General features: G+C 55.9%; 1 protein-coding gene across 2 annotated transcripts; it reads right to left on the reverse strand.

Moving 5' to 3' along the window:
• Positions 1-3,469: 3,469 nt before the first annotated feature.
• On the reverse strand, positions 3,470-10,917 carry ERF (ETS2 repressor factor). Of its 2 annotated transcripts, none has more exons than XM_037013962.2 (4): positions 9,276-9,483; positions 6,167-6,401; positions 5,670-5,785; positions 3,470-5,565 (listed from the first exon to the last, which is right to left on the reverse strand). In XM_037013962.2, the coding sequence occupies exons 2-4, from the start codon at positions 6,196-6,198 to the stop codon at positions 4,277-4,279; spliced, it is 1,437 nt and encodes a 478-aa protein (XP_036869857.1). In that variant the 5' UTR covers positions 6,199-6,401; positions 9,276-9,483; the 3' UTR covers positions 3,470-4,276. The 2 variants fall into 2 exon arrangements, with proteins under 2 accessions (XP_036869857.1, XP_036869856.1); XM_037013961.2 differs by lacking the exon at positions 9,276-9,483 and adding an exon at positions 10,751-10,917 and having other exon boundaries at positions 3,472-5,565.
• Between the last annotated feature and the right edge of the window lie 5,843 nt (positions 10,918-16,760).

The following is a 16,760-nucleotide window of genomic DNA, read 5'->3' on the forward strand; positions in this document are numbered from 1 at the left end:
CATGACGGGAAATTGAGTCCCGTGTAATCCCTAAACCCCAAGCGAATACTGCAGTTCCAGAGATAGGCTAGGAAATGGAGTAGATACAGAGCTCCCCCATCCCTCCTATACTAAGACGGCAGTCCCTGCCGGGAAATGTAGTCAACACCAAAGCTTCAGCGCAGTTGCTACAGCGAGCCCTTGTGTCTTCTGGGAAATGGAGTTCAAGGCAGCCTCTGCATTGACTGGGCAGGATCTACCATAAACCGGAAGCACGCTGGGAAATAGTGCAGACCGAATCCTGACCCTTTATGAGGTCCCCCTTGCTTGCCGCAGAGGCTTGCCGGGAAGTGGAGTCCAATGGATACCTGCGGGAGAGCGGGAGCTGAAAGTGGAAGACGACGGTCCCCTGCGGAAACTAAAGCGTTTCAGCGCCTCCTTTCCCGGCCCTAGGTTCCAAGAATGAACCCAAGTCGATCCAGGACTGCTGGAAGATAGGAGTCTAAACACTCCTTCAAGTTCCAAGTTTCCACAAATCGGAAAGGAAAAACTGCCTGCAAACGACTTGGGAAACAAAGCTAACGGTGGTTTCTCAGAACAATACAGCCTTCGGAGACGGTGGAGCTTTGTCTAGTGATTGTGATTGCACCGCGAGGGAAAGTCGAGCGTTAAAAGATGAAAATACAGTTTGTCTTGAGCCCCCATTCAGCTTTTTGAGTCCTCCCCGCTTACTAAGTTACAGGATTCTGGAGAGCTCAAAACTAGGTAGCCTTGGGTTTTGTGCACGCACCGTAGTCCCAAAGGGTGCTGGGAAATAAGAGTTCGTGTGTAAGAGATGGGGAAAGGGTGTGTGTGCGTGCGCGTTTTGAAGGGCGCTGGGAAACGGTGGGGTGGGGAGTGAGGGAGTGAGTGTGTGTGCGTGTGTATGTATGTATGTATTAAATGAAGTCACCTTCAGCGACTCCTGCCTCTTGGAATGATGGGAAATGGAGTCTCTTACACTTCACTTTGAGCCTGTTTATACTGTCCTTCCTTTTCTGAAACCTGAAGAAAGTCTCGTTCATTTGGTCTGTACCTGACTGCAATTCCCAGCGGAGATAGACACATGGGACCGGACAGATGGTATAGCGTTTAAGCTTTTTTGGACTACATTAACCAGAAGGCAAAGCGCGGAACGTTTCCGCTGTCGGTGAATGAGGTTGCGTCACGCACAGCCCGGTGTTGGCATTCCTGGGAATTGTAGTTTCTCAGTCAAACGGAGCCTAGTGCCCTCTGATGGAAGCTCAAGAGTCGAAAAGCATAAATCTGAGTCAAGTCCCAAAGCCTGGGAAATTCTTCGTTGGACCAAGAAGGCGCACAAGAGCAGAGGAGCAGGGCAGAATCTGTGGGACATGCGCAGTGGTCATGAGGGTACCCACTGCACTGCCACGAGTGTATTGGGGTCTGTAGGAGTCTGAAAGCGCCCATTTTAGGGAATTGTAATAGGATGATAGTAGAGGCTGAGAATGTTTGTTGAGGGGTGCTAAGACGGGTCTAAGTGTCTCTGAGGGGCCTATGGATGTCTCTCGTGCTCAGGGAAGTTCATAGAGAGGAGAAAGGATCTTACTGGGTACCAGTGGAAAAGTCAGAGGGGACTTGGGGTGTCTTTAAAAGGTCTGTGGGTGACTGTAAGAGACTGCTGGGAACTGAAGGGATCTCTGAGGACCCGAAGGGGTGAAGGGTGGTTAAGAAACACCAGGAAGGAGCTCTGGGTGTCTGTGGGGGTGCTGGCGGTTATAGGTATGAAGAGGGTCTCATGGGAAAAATTAATTGCTAATGTGTGGTGAGATCTATAAAGGACTTTCTACTTGGAATCAGAAATCCTAGAGGATGCTAAGGAAGCAATGGTGTGGTCTCGCAGAAACTGTTAGGTGGGTCATTAAAGATTAGAGCAGCCACTGGACTTTTAGAACTACATACCACTTGTGATATCTCAGCCTGAATTTGGGGCAACAAGTCTGGCTGGGCTGTGGTCTGACTTGGAGAGCAGTTCTAGAGCAGAGCACTTTGGAATCCATGTTAAACCTGGTTAGAGGTGCTTCAAAAGCATTGGAATCAGGGGCTGAGACTACCAGCTAGGGTCCTCCCCAGCCCCCAAGTGATTACATCCCGCTTTCTCCATCACACCACCACCACCAACTCAGCTGCATCTATGTTGCCAGGAGACGTGCCTCATCCTAACTTCCAGAAATAACCCAGCGGCCCCCACCCCAGGGAGTGACTTACATCACCCAGGAGAGGGAGCAGTTGCCCACAGGCTGCCACAGGAGCCTCGGTTTTCTGCCGGTACTCCAATCCTGGATCCTCTCTTCACTGCCAAAGGACATCATCTGGGACCACCCACCCTGGGCTGGCATGAAATGAAGAGTGGGGAGATGTCAGCTCTTCCTTCCTCCTTAGAGTCTCACAGGGTGATGAGGTTTCACTGCCAAGCCAGCCCAACAGGCCTTGAGCCTCAATTCCCGCTCCATCTCTTAGCTGTGTGGCCTTGGAGATACTCCTTCCCTTCTCTGGGCCTCAGGCATCTCACTGGCACTGAAGGTGTTGGGGTGTTGCTAAGCACTTCCAGACTGAATTCCTCCTGGTTCGCTCATCCCTGATTTGAGCTCCCCAATCTGGACTTCTACCTGTATGAGCTCACTTCTCAGGTCCTATGATCTTGAAACTCTGGCCTAGCTCCAGCCACTCTGGCTTTAGGGGGAAAGGGAGTTGAGAGAACATGGTCTGTAACACCTCATTTCAGGTCCTTAGCCAGGCTTAGGGCCATGGGCAAGTCATTTAACTGAGCCACTTGCCCCAACCTTGCTGGATGTTGGTGATAAAGCAGGTACCTGACAGTCAACAACAGCAACTATAATTAAACCAGTACCTTCTTAACTTGCTGGCAGAGGGTTCCAATGGTTTGACAGGCAGATCACTAAGGTACCTTGCAAGGTCTACATTTCAAAAGACTGCTGGCTTGTCAAGATTCCCAAGTTAACTCAGCACCCTAAAGAAAGTGATGTGTGGGGGCTACATTACATTAGTAGTTGTAAAAGGAGCTTCCAGCCTTCACCAGGGCCTGAGGACATGGGCAGGAATTGAAAGCCAGAGGGGAAAGGCGTTTCAGGCCATCAAAAGAGCAAGGGTTACGATGTGTTGAAGTCTACAGTACTTGCAAGGAAAGGCTGATCCCCATGAAAAGGGCAAGTCAGAAGGCCAGTGTATGCCTGAGACCTTAAGGCCCTGGGGGTTTTGTGGCCTAGAGGTCAGATCATTTCTCAGGCCTGGATTTGACCCATTTTGATGGGGCTAGGCCCTCAGGCCAGCTCAGGCCCCTCCAGAACTGAAGAAAGCTATGGCCTTATTGTAGCTGCAGCCAGCACCCAGGACAGATCACGGCATCCAAAGGTCCAAACTTTTATTTTGAATACATTCTCCAGCAGCTCCCCAACTTCTCCACCCCCCCACCCTCCATCCCCAATACAGAATAAGGCTTGCCCACATACCCCCACCCCAGGGGCCCCAGCTGGGAGGCAGAGGGGGCTTCCAGTTTGGTTTCAGGACACCCCCTTCCCACACCACCCACCCACCTATGGGCTAGTCATAGGAGCAGCTGGAGGTGATGGGGTTGGACCAGTGCTGGGGTGGGAAGTGGGAGAGGGATAGCAGGCACTTGTAGAGATTTGTGGCCTATGGGTGCCACCCCTCACCCTCCTCCACCCCCCAACCCCCACCCCCCAACCATGGAATTTTTGGTTCATCAAAGAATGTCCCTCCCTCTCCTGCTGCAACCCTGTGGGGTATGAGAAACCCAGGCACTCATGGCCCCTGGAGGGGCAGGGAAGGCAGGACAGGGGCTGAGGATGACCAGGGGAAAAGAGGGAGAGGTACAGGGGGCAGGATCAGGGAGGGAGACAGGCTTTACTTCCTAAGCGATTGTAATAAAAAAGTTCCTGGGCGTTGAGGGCAGAGCCTCAGTTCAAATATAAATTCCCCAGAATGGAGGTGGCCCCCTTAACTCCCCCCTGCACCCCACAACCACCACTCTGCCTGGAGCCTGGTAACCCACAGAGACGGGAGAGCCCCCAGCCCTGGGCACCCACCCACCCTCACCATTAAAAATAAAAAAAAAATTAAAAGTTTATACAAAATGTGTGGAGAAAGGGAGGAGGCAGGGGAGAGACTAGAGAGCTGCCCTCACCTCCAGGGCATGGGGGGGTTAAGGCAGCGTAAGAAGCATGGGGGTGGGGGAACAGGGACCCCCTGCCCACATCCCTCAGGAATCTCGATGCTCCAGAGAGAGCTGGGCTGTAGCATGCTGGAGGTCGGAGCTCACCCGCCTTGGGGTGAGGGGCCCCCTGGCCTCCCCAGGCCCCTCCCCACGCACCTTCTTGTCCTCACCCTCATCCTCAAGGCCCCCAGTGGGGCCCCCACCCCCCTCCAGGCGACAGTCTTCACTCCAGCGCCGTTTAAAGCGCAGCTTGAGGGGCATGCATTGCCCTGCCCCGGGTGCCTCTCCAGGCTCAGGCTTGGGGGGTGCAGGTGGGGCACGAGGAGTCTTGAACACCTCCCCATCTTCCTCATCCTCATCACTGATGTCAGTCACCTCCACTTCCTCCGACTCGCCTTCCGAGATAGGCTCCACCTTGATCTGGGGTGGCAGTGGGGTCAGTGCCCCTGCACCCTCAGCCAGCCCGCCTGCGCTGCCACCTCCACCAGTGCCAATGCCACCGCTCTTGTCAGCACCCGCCGGAGCCTTCTCTCCAGCTGCCCGCTGCCGGCGTCCCAGAGGGGGTGGCTGCAGCTTAAACTTGAATGGGGAGGAAGAGGAGGAGGAGGAGGACGAGGACGAGGAGGGGACCGGTGGGGTCTCAGGTGCCATGGGTGGCAGCGGGCACTTGTCAGGGCGCTGGGGCTGGGGCACCACCAGCCCAGGGTAGTGCAGGAAGGCGCGGGGGCTGAGGTGGTAGTTGTAGACACTTTGGGTGTGGGCCTGCAGGTACCGTTTCATGTCCTCAGGGCTGAAGGAGAAGTGGGAGCCTCCCCCTGAGCCACTGGGGCCCCCACCGCCACCAGGATACATAGGGCTCAGTGTCGGTGAGGGGGTGTAGGCCAGGTGGGTGGGGGTCATGGGCAGCGCTGGGGAGAGCTGAGGGGGTAGCAGGGAGCCAGGACCGGCCAGAGGTGACACAGGGAAGGGGCTGAGGGGCTCAGGGCCACCCCGGGGCCGGGGGTAGACACGGAAGACACCAGGGTCGTGGGGCAGGCGGGCCAGTGGGGGCCCTCTGAAGGCTCCCAGCTCTGGAGGGCCTGGTGGTCGGGCCCGAGGGTCCTCTCCCAGCGGCTCCTCCAGCTCTGACGTGCCGTCGCTACAGTCACTGACGGAGCCTCGGCCCAGGCGTCGGGCCACCACAGCTGAGAAGAGGGTGGATGAGGACGACGAGCAGGCCGGTGGTGAGCGGGGGTCCTCGGTGGGGGACAGCACCTCGGAGGGCGTTGAAGGAGGGAAGCGGAAGTGGCTGCCACCTGACGGCACTGGTGGGGCGCTCTGGGGTACCGCACCCCCTGGCAGGTGAGAAGAAAACATGGTGTCAAGGCCCCTGCCCCAGCCTGGACATACAGACCCTCTCCCTCCCTCCGAGCCTATGCCCAGCAGTCCCAGGACTCACCAGCCAACCCCACATCGATGAAAGGGTAATTAACCAGCACCAGTTTGTTAAAGTTGAACTTGTAGGTGAACCTTTTCCCCTTGGTCTTGTGCAGAATGCGTTTGTTGTAATAATAGCTGTGGGTGTAGAAACACCATCAGAGTCAGTCACACAGGATCCAAGCCTACACCCCATACCCTGTCACACACTGAGTGCTGCTCACAAAGGGTGATGGAGAAACCTGGGCCACAGGAGAGAAACCAGATATCCAGAAAGTGGAGACCAGTTTTCCCCACGGGTCTGGGGCCACCACACTACGCCCATACCCATGTTGTATTCTCTCCTCAGGACACCTCTGTGTGACACAATTGCTCAGAGAAGGGTTAGAACTTGCCCAAGGTCACACAGCTCCAATTTGGCAGAGCCAGGAGTCAAAGTCAAAGCCTATTGCCATGGGTCACTGGCTCCCCAACTGGTGGGACTGTCCACATCTGCCCAGGGGCCTCTGCCCTCCTCACCGCAGGGCCCGGCTCAGCTTGTCATAATTCATCTGGGGCTTGCACTTGCGGACACCCCAGAGCCGAGCCACCTCGTCGGGGTCCTTGATGACAAATTCCCCGTAGTCCCCCTGCCAGGCGATGACACCCTGGTACTCCTCCTTCCGAAGCAGCTCCAGGATAAAGTGCCACAGCTGGATCTGCCGGGAGCCAGGGGACGACTCCGGCTTGTAGGCCCAATCCGGGAAGGCAAACCCTGGGGACAGAGACGGGGGAGTGGCCCCAGGTAAGGATGCCAAGTCTGGGGCTCTGGGTTCCCTCCCAGGGCCCATCTCCTGCCCCGCCGCCCTCAACATGGAGAAATCCATCTTCCCTCAGCCAAGTCAGGACCTTGGTTAGACAGAGACAGTGTGTGTCTGTGTGTAAGGGGGCTAGACAGGAGCTGGGGGGAGGGGAGCTGGAGCCTGCTCCGGCGGCACCGGGAGAAACAGGAAACCGTCGGCGGCGGGTCCCGGGGCCAGTGCCAGGGGGCCAGGCACCAAGCCAGGCCGCTGGCAAGGCTGCCAGTGGGGGAGGGGCAGGAAGGGGCACACGTGGCCAGACGGGTTGGGGTGAGTCCCCCCACACTCCCTCCCATTCACAGCTAGTGGTACCCGCCCACCCCATCCCACAGCTCCTCTGGTCCGCTCCTAGGAACTACACTGCCTCCCACCCAAGACCTACCAGAGCCCTGACTCCCACCCTAGGACCCAAGAGAAGGATTTTTTTTTCTCTTAAAAGGACCAGGAGGGGTGGGGTGGCTGGTTGACGATGAGGTCAGCGCTTACACACAGAGGCTTCTGTCTTCCCTGGAGAGTGAAACCCAGACTGTCTGAGAGAAGGCCCCCCTCCAAGCCCTGGACCCTCTGTGCTTCACTGCTCTCCCCAGACCCAGGCACATGGGCCCAACCGGGCTGGAGAGCCCCAGACCAGGCCTGGAGACTGAACAGGCCTGGCTGCAGCCTGTTCCCCCTTCTGCTTTCTCATCCTCAGCTTCTTCCCTACCCACCTGCCTACCCGCCCCCAGCATTAACCTTGGGTAGAGGTTGGTGGTGGGCTGGCTGGTCCCTGGAGGGGGTGGGAAGCCTGGGGAGGGGGGCTGCGGTTGTTGTCATTTCCCAAACCCCCGGGTAATCAGGGACCATCAATAATTCAGCACTAAGCAGCCGGTAATGGAGGGGTGGGAGGAGGGAAGGGGAGGAAGAGAAGGGGGAGGCAGGGCAGGGGCACTAGTGCCACTAGAGGGAGAAGGCCAAGGTGGATGGCTCAAAATGGGTGGGGTCCCAAGTCCCAGTCAGGCTGCACGGGTCAGCCTCCCTCCCTTGGCCCAGGCTCAAGCAGGTACCAGCTAGCTGGGGCAACACTGAGCCTTCCCCAGAGACTCCACCCCAGTCTGGAATCCCCTTGGGGACACAGATCAGCAGTTCCTGCTCCCACAGGAACCACGCCCTCCAAGTCCAGAGCTGACTCTACTCTCCACAGGGACCCAGCTCCCTGCCCCCTAGCCTGGGATAGGCTGGGATGGCCAGCATACCCCACCTAGCCCCTGCCCCATTAAGAAATCCCAGCCTCAAACCAGCCCCTCAGGGATCCAGAAATACGACCTCTGGCTGGTCACAGTCCCAGGGTCCTGCACCAACAGCCCCTGGTCTATTCAGAAGTGACAGTCCCTAACAACGCCTCCCATGGAGCCCAGCATCCCCAGCCCCATCCCTCTCCCAGGACTCCAGGTGTTCACCTGGTTAGAGAACACAGGTCCCAGGGTTATCTTAAGGGCCCAGATGCCACCCGGAACCCAACCGACCAAACCACCAGCTCCAGGTACACCAACCCCTCCCAAAAGCACCTGGCCCCACTCTGGCAACAAACTCCATGCTCCTCCCACCTAAGCCCCAATCTGGCTCTCAGATGCAGGAGGGAGGCCAAGGCCCCTAAGACATCAGTCTGAGGTTGGGGGGGTGGTCTGCTGACTTCCACCCTCCCTCCCAAATTAAAGCCACCCTTCCCAGCCCACCCGCCCCAGCCTCCTTGTCCCGGTAACCAAGCAACGTGTGTGCAGCGACAGTCCTGGGAGCGGGGGAGCAGGAGGCTAAAAATAAACTTTGCAGAAGAGAAGGAGTGAGAGAGACTACATGCAACACAAAGGGAACTCGGAAAGGAGGTGGGGGGGCTCTGGAAAGACCTCAAGCCGCATTCCGGGGGCTGTCCCAACCCCCCTTGTAAAGTCTCCTCCCTGAGCACCCCCCTTCGGGAACAGGGTCCTGGCTCCCACTCATGGCAGGGACCCTCCCCCCCACCCCCCACACACACTCCCTGGCCCACCCCTACACTGCCAGCTCTCCTCATCGGACTCGGCATACACGAGGGCCTGTTCCTGGCTTTGGGGGGAGAAAGAAGAGGGAGGGTGACGTCAGGGTATCTCAATGGGTCTCTGTTCCCCAGGCCTTGAAGCCAGGAGCCAGGCACGGGCAAGGGGAGCATGTGTGAGTGTGTGTTGTGTATGAGTCCACGTGCTTAAAGCTTAAACCACCCCGCCTGCACCAAGAAGGCTTGGGGCTGCAGGGCCTCTAGGGGCAGGGCTCTATGCAGCTGACCTAAGAGAGGGGCTCAGGACATTGCAAGACAGGGTGGAGAGGTGGCAGCAGACAGACAGGAGGAAGGGCTAGGATGGCGGGGGCCCAGAAGGCACACCTAGGTCCCACAGAGGTAGGGTAGGGATTCTCCCTAACAGACTGTAGAAACCTGGGGGAGTGGGGATGCAGGTCTCCTGGGCACCCCCCAATTCACATAACTGTCGAAACTTTTTTTGAGACTCTGAGGGTCGGAAGGGAGAGGTGGTGGTAGAGGATGAACACACCAGCCTCCTGGGGGGCCCCACCACCTCCCCCACTCCAGGCAGCCCTCGGTGGCGCCAGAGCCGGGAAGAAAACAGGAAGTGGGAAACAGCGGCGGCGGAGAGAGGGGCCGGGATGGAAGGTCGGATGGAGGGGCGTGCAGCGACCGGCCCGGAGGCAGAGGGACCGAAGCGCTAATGGGCTGATCGGGAAACCATTCCAGGCTCCCGCCCCCGTCCCCCAGCCCGAGAACCTACACGCGGCTTGGTACCAAGACGGGGTTGGGGGAACGGCCCAGCCGGTCCCACCAGGAGAAGGCCTGTAGCAGGGAGGGAAGACGAGGCGGGGTTGTCTGGGCGCCTCGGCCCCCTCCTCGGGAGAGGGGAAGCTCCTGCTGCCCCCAAGGCCCAGCGGCCCTGGAGAATACCGAGAGTACGTGGGACGCACGTGACTGACCCTACAGCACTCAGCACCCCTACCCCACCTCCCCGCGCTCCTCCTCGGCCCCAATCCCTAGGCGCCAAAGCCCGGCTCCCAGCCCTTTAAGAGCCGCCCCCACCCGCCGAGCGGGGGGGTGGGGTGGGGTGGGTGGGCCGGTCGGGGCGCACACCCGCACACAGGAGCCCAAGCCGCGGCCGCCGCCGGGGAAAGGAAACAAGTTTGAACAGCGGCGCCCGGCCCCCTTCCCCTCCCCCGTCCCCGCCCCAGGCCGGATTCCGACGGGGTAGACGGGCAGGGGGCGGCTGGGACCCCTCCCCCCAGCGCGCTCCGGCGCAAAGTCCAGGCCGCGCGAGCCCGGGGCAGCGGGGGAGGGGAGGGGGGAAAGTCCAAGTGGGGAGGGGGGTTAATCCCGCTGCCCCCCGCCCGCCGACGGAGGGGGGAGGGGAACCTTGGCCCCTTAAGGAGGAGCAAGTTGGCTGGGAAGAGAAGGGCGGAGGAAAAAGACGGCCGATTGAAAGAGAAGAGCTGGAAGAGGGGGGGTCGAGGTGGGAGCCTCCGCGTCGCCCACTCCACCTTCCCCACACTCCTCAGCCCCGGGCTTCAGGCTGCGCGAGAGGAGGGTACCCAGGTCTACCCCAATCCACCTTAAAGCCGCGCGTTCTAAGGTCGGAAACAAAAAGTTCCTTTTTCGAACGTTCGGGCTGCGCTTTGGAACTTTGCGACTCTGGGCGGGCGGGGGAGCGAGGAGCAGGCGGAGACCGGGGGGAGGGGCGGCGCAGCCCGGACCCCGAGTCCCGGGCTCCCCATTCACGCCCTCCTCCTAGAGGCCATCCTGTATCCCCCCTAAGCCGATGCGGGGCACGCGCCACGGTGAAGGTCATAGGCCGGACCGCGCAGCGCGGAACCGAGAAGAGCGGGCCCTGTGGACAGTCCCCCCCCAACGCCCCACACACGTCCCGGCCCCTAGAGTGCAACGTGACAGAGCGGCGGGAGGGACCCCGCCACCCCTGTGATCCTGGTTGCTGGAGAGAGCCCAGCTTTCAGGGTGCAAGGCAGGAAAAGGACCAGGATTCGCGGCACCTACACCGCTCCGCCCGGAGCCAGAAATTGGGGGGTCCCATGCAACACCTTTGCTCGCGCCGACAGAAGCAACAGGTCTCGAGTGCTTGGGGGCCCCCCAGAACTGGGGATCACTCGGGCTTCCCAGAAATCCTCCAGCCACCCCCAAAGTTTCTCCCCCTGGTTTCCCGGGGCAACAAGTCTCCCCCACACGTGCTGCCCCCGCCCCCACCTGTGTCCGCCGGGGTCTTCATGTTGGGGGGCCCGGGGCGAGGCGCCCCGACTCCGGGCCGCAGCTCCCGGCGCCCGCGCTGCCCCGTCCCGTCCCGCGCCCGTCGGGCCGCCCTCACCGCTTCACCCGGCCTCGCCTCTCAGAGCCTCTCCCCTCCCCGCCGCCGCCTCCCGGGTTAATATCGCACTCCGGGGCCGGGACGCCCACGCCCCCCGGCCGGCGACGTCACCACCGCGTCGCCATGGAGATACTGCGCCCGCCCCCTCCCAGTGCACTCACACACTCACACACACACACACACACACACACACACTCGCCGGCGCGCAGCCACTGAGGGCCGGCCGGCTCTGGGCTTAAAGGGGCCGCACGACGGGGAAGGAAGAGGAGGGGACGGAGGTGGGATGGGGTCCTGAGGGTCACGACCCTTTCCGGAGGCTCCAAGTCTGCAGATAACTTAAGTCCTCCGCACCCGCGACATGCCGCTCCTCCTCTCCTGCCCACTGTGGGATCCAGAGTATCTTTCGCGAGCCTGTAAGAGGGGAGGAGGGATACCTTGTGAGGGTGGTCAGAAACTTTTCTGGGGAGCAAGCATGGACCTTTCGGGAGGAGGCAGAATCTATTCTGCACGGGAGCGAGGTCAGGACCTTGGAAGATGATCAACACAACATTTCCCAGCCTGGCTTTTACCCTGCCCGCACCCCCACACCAACCCTGAGCCTGAATGGGGGCAGCTGTCCAGGGGTGGGGTGGAATGGGTGGGAAGCATTTCCCAGTATCGGAAATGGGGAGGCGGCTATGCCCTCCACTCCTCCGGGGATGGGGTCTTGGCCTTCCAGATAGCCCCAATTCCAGCTGGGGAGGAAGTGACCAGGGAGAATGCGTTTGGGAGCCACCCCCACCCCCATCCCCAGGCTGCAGCTGTCTTAGGACACGGCTGGCGCCGGAGGTACCCCCACTTCCACCACCAGGGCTGGGGGTTCCGGAGGTGGGGCCAGGATGCGAGTGGGCGACCAAAGTCTGAACAAATGTGCTCCCAAGGGGCACTGGGGGGTCGCCAGAAGAGAGGAAGGCAGGGCTTAAGAATGAAGACTAGAGTGCAGGCAGTGTTAAGTCTCTGTACTCCCGCAGCTGGGAGGGATAGATGGAGCCTGAGGCTCCGGGAAACAGGAAATCAGCGATGATCAGATGGCCAGCGGGCGCCAAGTAGCAGAGTAGAGGGCAAATTGCAGCAATATCTACAGGCCAAGCCTGGAGCTAGAGTCTCCAGAAAGACTCAGGTACCTTGTACTGCGGGAAGGAGGAGATGCTCAGAGAGACTGAAACTCAGAAGATGGGCAGGGAGAGACAAACAGGCCACAGGGAGGGAAGGCCTGCAGGCTCTATGTTCTTATCTTAGGGCTTAAGCCCAGCCTCCGTTGCTGGGTTCGTAGCTGCCTTTAGAGCAGTCCCTCACCAGTGCCTCAGAAGAGGTCTCAGGCCTCTTCCTCTGGGAGACCAAGGCCTCCAGGGAACCATCACCCCCCTGTGGAATTATGTAACCTTGCCTACGGACAGTGCAGCTCCCCCACGGATATTGTAATCCTCTGGGAGCAGTGTGGTCCAGCAATAATAATCATCATCATTGTTATTATAACAGCTCCCGAATTCCTAGTGTTCATGATGTGCCAGGCACTGGGCCAAGCATTGTCCAGGACATCTCATTTAATCCTCACAAAACCCCAAAGAGGGGAATTACTATTGTTATCCCCATTTACAGATTAAAAAAATGAGGCTCAGAGGGGAAATCTGTCTGCCAGAGTCTTACCGACAGCAAAGGTTGGAGCCAGGGTTTGAATCTTAATCTGTCCAACTGGAAACCACCAGTCAGCCACTAAGCTTTACTGCCTTTACTGCCCCCACCCCCTGCCCCAAAAAGTGAAATGGAATGGTTCAGAGATAATAGGTCTTTAAAAGCTTCAGCGACCCCCCACGCTCCCACCAAGACAGAAACCTGGGTTGTAATCCTAATTTTGCCATTTCCTGTCTGTAATATAGAGCGAGTTTACCTCTTTGAGCCTCAGCTTCTTCATCTGTAAAGTAGGGATATTATAGACCCTACATGACCAGGTGGTTATGAGAAATCAAGGATGTATATAAGTATGCAACAAATACTGGTCATGATTACTAACAGAATGAACTATATGCCTCACGGATAATGTAAGCAGCCCACACTTTACAGACTCCCACTGTAGACAATAAACACATGGCATTAGAAGCATGAAATTGCCTGTAAATGGCATAATCCCACTCTTACTTGGTTGGATAACTCAATCCCACTGTTTCTATGAAACACAGTCATAGATGGTGGGCATGCCTCCTGGAAGAGTCTGAATCATCACAGAGAATAGGAATCCCTGGTGAAAATGTTTGTTGGGCAGTGTGACCTTGGTGGTTTGTGAAAACCTGTCCATGGATATTGTAACCCCTTAGGGGTCCATGTGACTCCACCATGGAAATGTGGGCCCTTTTGGATAGTTCGATTGCCTCTTGAGCACTGAGAGCCCTTCCAAGGACTCCAAGGACGGTGAACCCCACCATTACTGTGTGAACCAACCCCCACCCCCATCCACCCAATACTGTGAACTCGTTACAGAGCTATTCATCACTACTGCTCGATCCTTGAAGACGTACCATCTAACCAAGGTTGTATCAACTCCAATGAGCAAGGGGAACGAACCTCCTCCCCCAGTTCACTGTGGAAAACCTCCACAAATACCCCTCGGGCTGGTGAAAAGTGCAGCCTTTCACACACTTGGGACATGCCTACAATGAGCAGTGTTAACAGTCCACAGAGAAAACAACTGTCCAGACAATGAAGACACCCCTACTCCTGTAGACCTAGTAGTTCTTGTTCCAGTTTACTGTCCTGACACAGATAACATTTATCCTATTGTTGTTAGGCTGAGGCATGGACAGTCCCTACAGAAGTCACAACACTTCCAGACTTCCCTCCTGGAAAGATACTTTACGGACAACACAAATCATAGTAATAATCCACCCATCACCCACATGAGCAATAATAAACCACTACTATTCTATGAACATCGCAGTTCCCTTAGAAATAGTGTAACGACCTAAACAGTATGGCCACACCTGAATGGAAAATGTAACCCTGTTAGAGGGTCACCCTTCCTCATCTCCCTGACTTGAAATGCTGAAGGGCCCAGGAGTCAGCCCAGGGTCCTCTTCTCTGTGTACACTCATTCCCTTGTTGACCCCCACCAGTCCCATGGTTTCATATGCCATCTCTACGCTGATTACACCCAAGTTTCTATTTGCAGCACAGGATTCTCCCATGAACTCCAATCCTGCACATCAGACTGCCTCATCAGTATCTCCATTTGGGTTTCTGGACTTTACCAAGTCAAATGCTCTTTCTGAGCCCCTCTAAGGTATCCCCCACCACACTCCCAGCCCTCCCCATCTCAGGAGATTGTAACTCCATTTTGCTGGTTGCTCATGTGGAATACCTTGGAGTCATCCTTGACTCCTTTCTCTCATCCAACATCTGATCTAAAGGGAACTCTATGAGCTCTTCCTTCATCTATTTCAGAATCAGCTATTTTCACCATCACCACCGCTACATCCCCAGACTGGGGTCTCCTCCTGGTCTCCCAGGTGCCACAGACCCCTACAGTGGGCACACCACTCACAGCCAGAGGCGTTCTAGTAAATTAGGTGACATCCTTTTGCTGCTCTGAACTCCCTAGCAGCCCCTCTGCTCATTGCAAGTAAAAGCCAACTCCTTGTGGTGGCCACTAAGGCCCTTTCACCCACCACCCACCTTTCCCCTCATTTGATCTTTGGCTACACTCCAGCCTCTTAGCTATTTCTTGAAGATGCCAGCTTTATTCCTGCCTCAGGGATTTTGCCCATGCTGTTCCATCTGCCTGGGAGAATTTTCCCCCAGGAGACTGCATCCCCTTCAGGTTTTTACTCAAAAACCAACTTCCCCAGTAAGACCCTACCTGACCACTCTTTTAAACTGCAACCCCTTTCCTAGACTCCTCTGTTCCTTCCATGCACTATTTTTCTCCATAGCATGTATCCTCTTCTGATATATTTCTATCATGTATTTGCTTGTCTGAATCCCTCCTCTATAATGTCAGCTAGAAGAGGGCAGGGATTTTTTTTTTTTTTTTTGCCTATTTTGTGCTAGAGTATCCCCAGAGCCTGGCACAGTGCCTGGCAATCTACAGTAAATGAATATGCTCATCTTCGGACAGTGAACCCCCATATACCCAATGTAATACCAGTAAATGTAGCCCCATATTCACATGAAGAAATCCTCAGGAATGGCTGATGCCAGCACTATTCCCTAAAGAATATGAACCCTGATGTGAATCCCATAAACAGGGAAAAATTACCCCCCCCCCATTAAAGAATGCACTTGTCCTGCTGAATGTCAGCTCCATAAAGACAGGAGTTAGGTCAGTTTTCTCCACTGCTTTATCACAAGTGCTTAGACCAGGAGGGTCTGTCATAGAGCAGGCATAACCCCACAATCAGAACCCATACAGACAGTACAAAGTTCAGAACTGATATAAACCCCCATATACAATGTGACTCTTATATGGGTAGTGTAAACCCCAAATAGTGTAATGTTAAAAAATAGTGTGAACCCCAACATACGCTATGCTACATGACCCTCATCGACCTCATAAATTATATGAGCCCCGCACAAACAATGCAGCCTTCTTAAACTGTGTGAACCCCACATAACAGGGCAACCCACAAAAATGGTGTAAGCCCCCTAGAGGCAGTGTACCTCTCACAGTGTGAACCTCTTACAAATGGTGAGGTAGCAAATAAATAGTGTGCGCCCCCATACTAATGGCATATTCCTTCATTAGTGTGTTCTAGCAAAGAGGCAGCACATTTTGCTTAACGTTGTGTGAATTCCTCTATCAACAGGGTCAGCTTCCACAACTGGGTAAACCCCACATGCAGAGTGTAGACAAACATATGAACTTGGCCTTTCCATAAGCAGTATGACTCTCATGTAAACAGTGTCGCCCTAGAGTTAATGTAGCCTTATGCAGTGTGATCTGTGGATTTTGTACCCCCTCATGGACAATGCTCTACCTCAGTGGGCTACTCTGTGGGCAGTGTAGACTCAACAATGGGTGCAATAAACCTCAATGTCACTATGTCAGGTTTAGTAAGTCATGGATGATATAGCCCTTTTCCATAGACAGACAGAAACCCCATGTTCCATTTAAACCCTCTGGGCCTTTGTGAGCTTCATAACATTTATTATCCCCTTCCCCACCCCAGCCCCTACTGAAAGTCTCCATTCTGTCATAAAAAGTTACCCAGCTTCGGCTTCAACAAACATATATTCAGACAGTATGATGGAGATATCCCAGCAGTCAGTATGACTCCCCTCAATGGTAATACAACCCATCATGGACAATGAGGTACCAAATAAAGGCCAAGAAATGGTGAATTCCTGAATGGGGGGATTTCCCAGGGCCCAACACTGAATGGGGCACATAAATATCCCACTTCCCTTTCCTGAACACTTACTATATGCAAGGGCCTGGATTCAACATCTCATTTCATCTTCACCTCAACTTGATGAGACAGGTACTCTAATGATCCCCATTTTTCAGATGAGGCAAGTGAGAGAGGTTCAGGCCCAAGGTGTCACAGCCAAAAACATCATTACAGCTAGGGCATTCAGCACTAGACCAGAAAGCCTTCAGATGGGTTGATATATGCCTCGCAGATACACTGAACCCTGGAATCCTTCCAAAAGCACCATCATCACCACCACACATACAAACTATGGACACGGTTACCAGTAAGACCGAGATGGTATGAGCTCTTCAGGTAGTGATAAGCCCTGCTGAAAAATAACGAAGTTAACTACATTTTCTGTAATTCTTCCAGAGGCAGAGTACAGTCCCCTGGGCGCACCTTTCCTTGATCAGGTAAACGAGCCTTGGACAGTGTAAATTCTCCTGAA

Source organism: Manis javanica, chromosome 17 (genome assembly GCF_040802235.1).
Source record: "Manis javanica isolate MJ-LG chromosome 17, MJ_LKY, whole genome shotgun sequence".
NCBI lineage: Eukaryota > Metazoa > Chordata > Mammalia > Pholidota > Manidae > Manis > Manis javanica.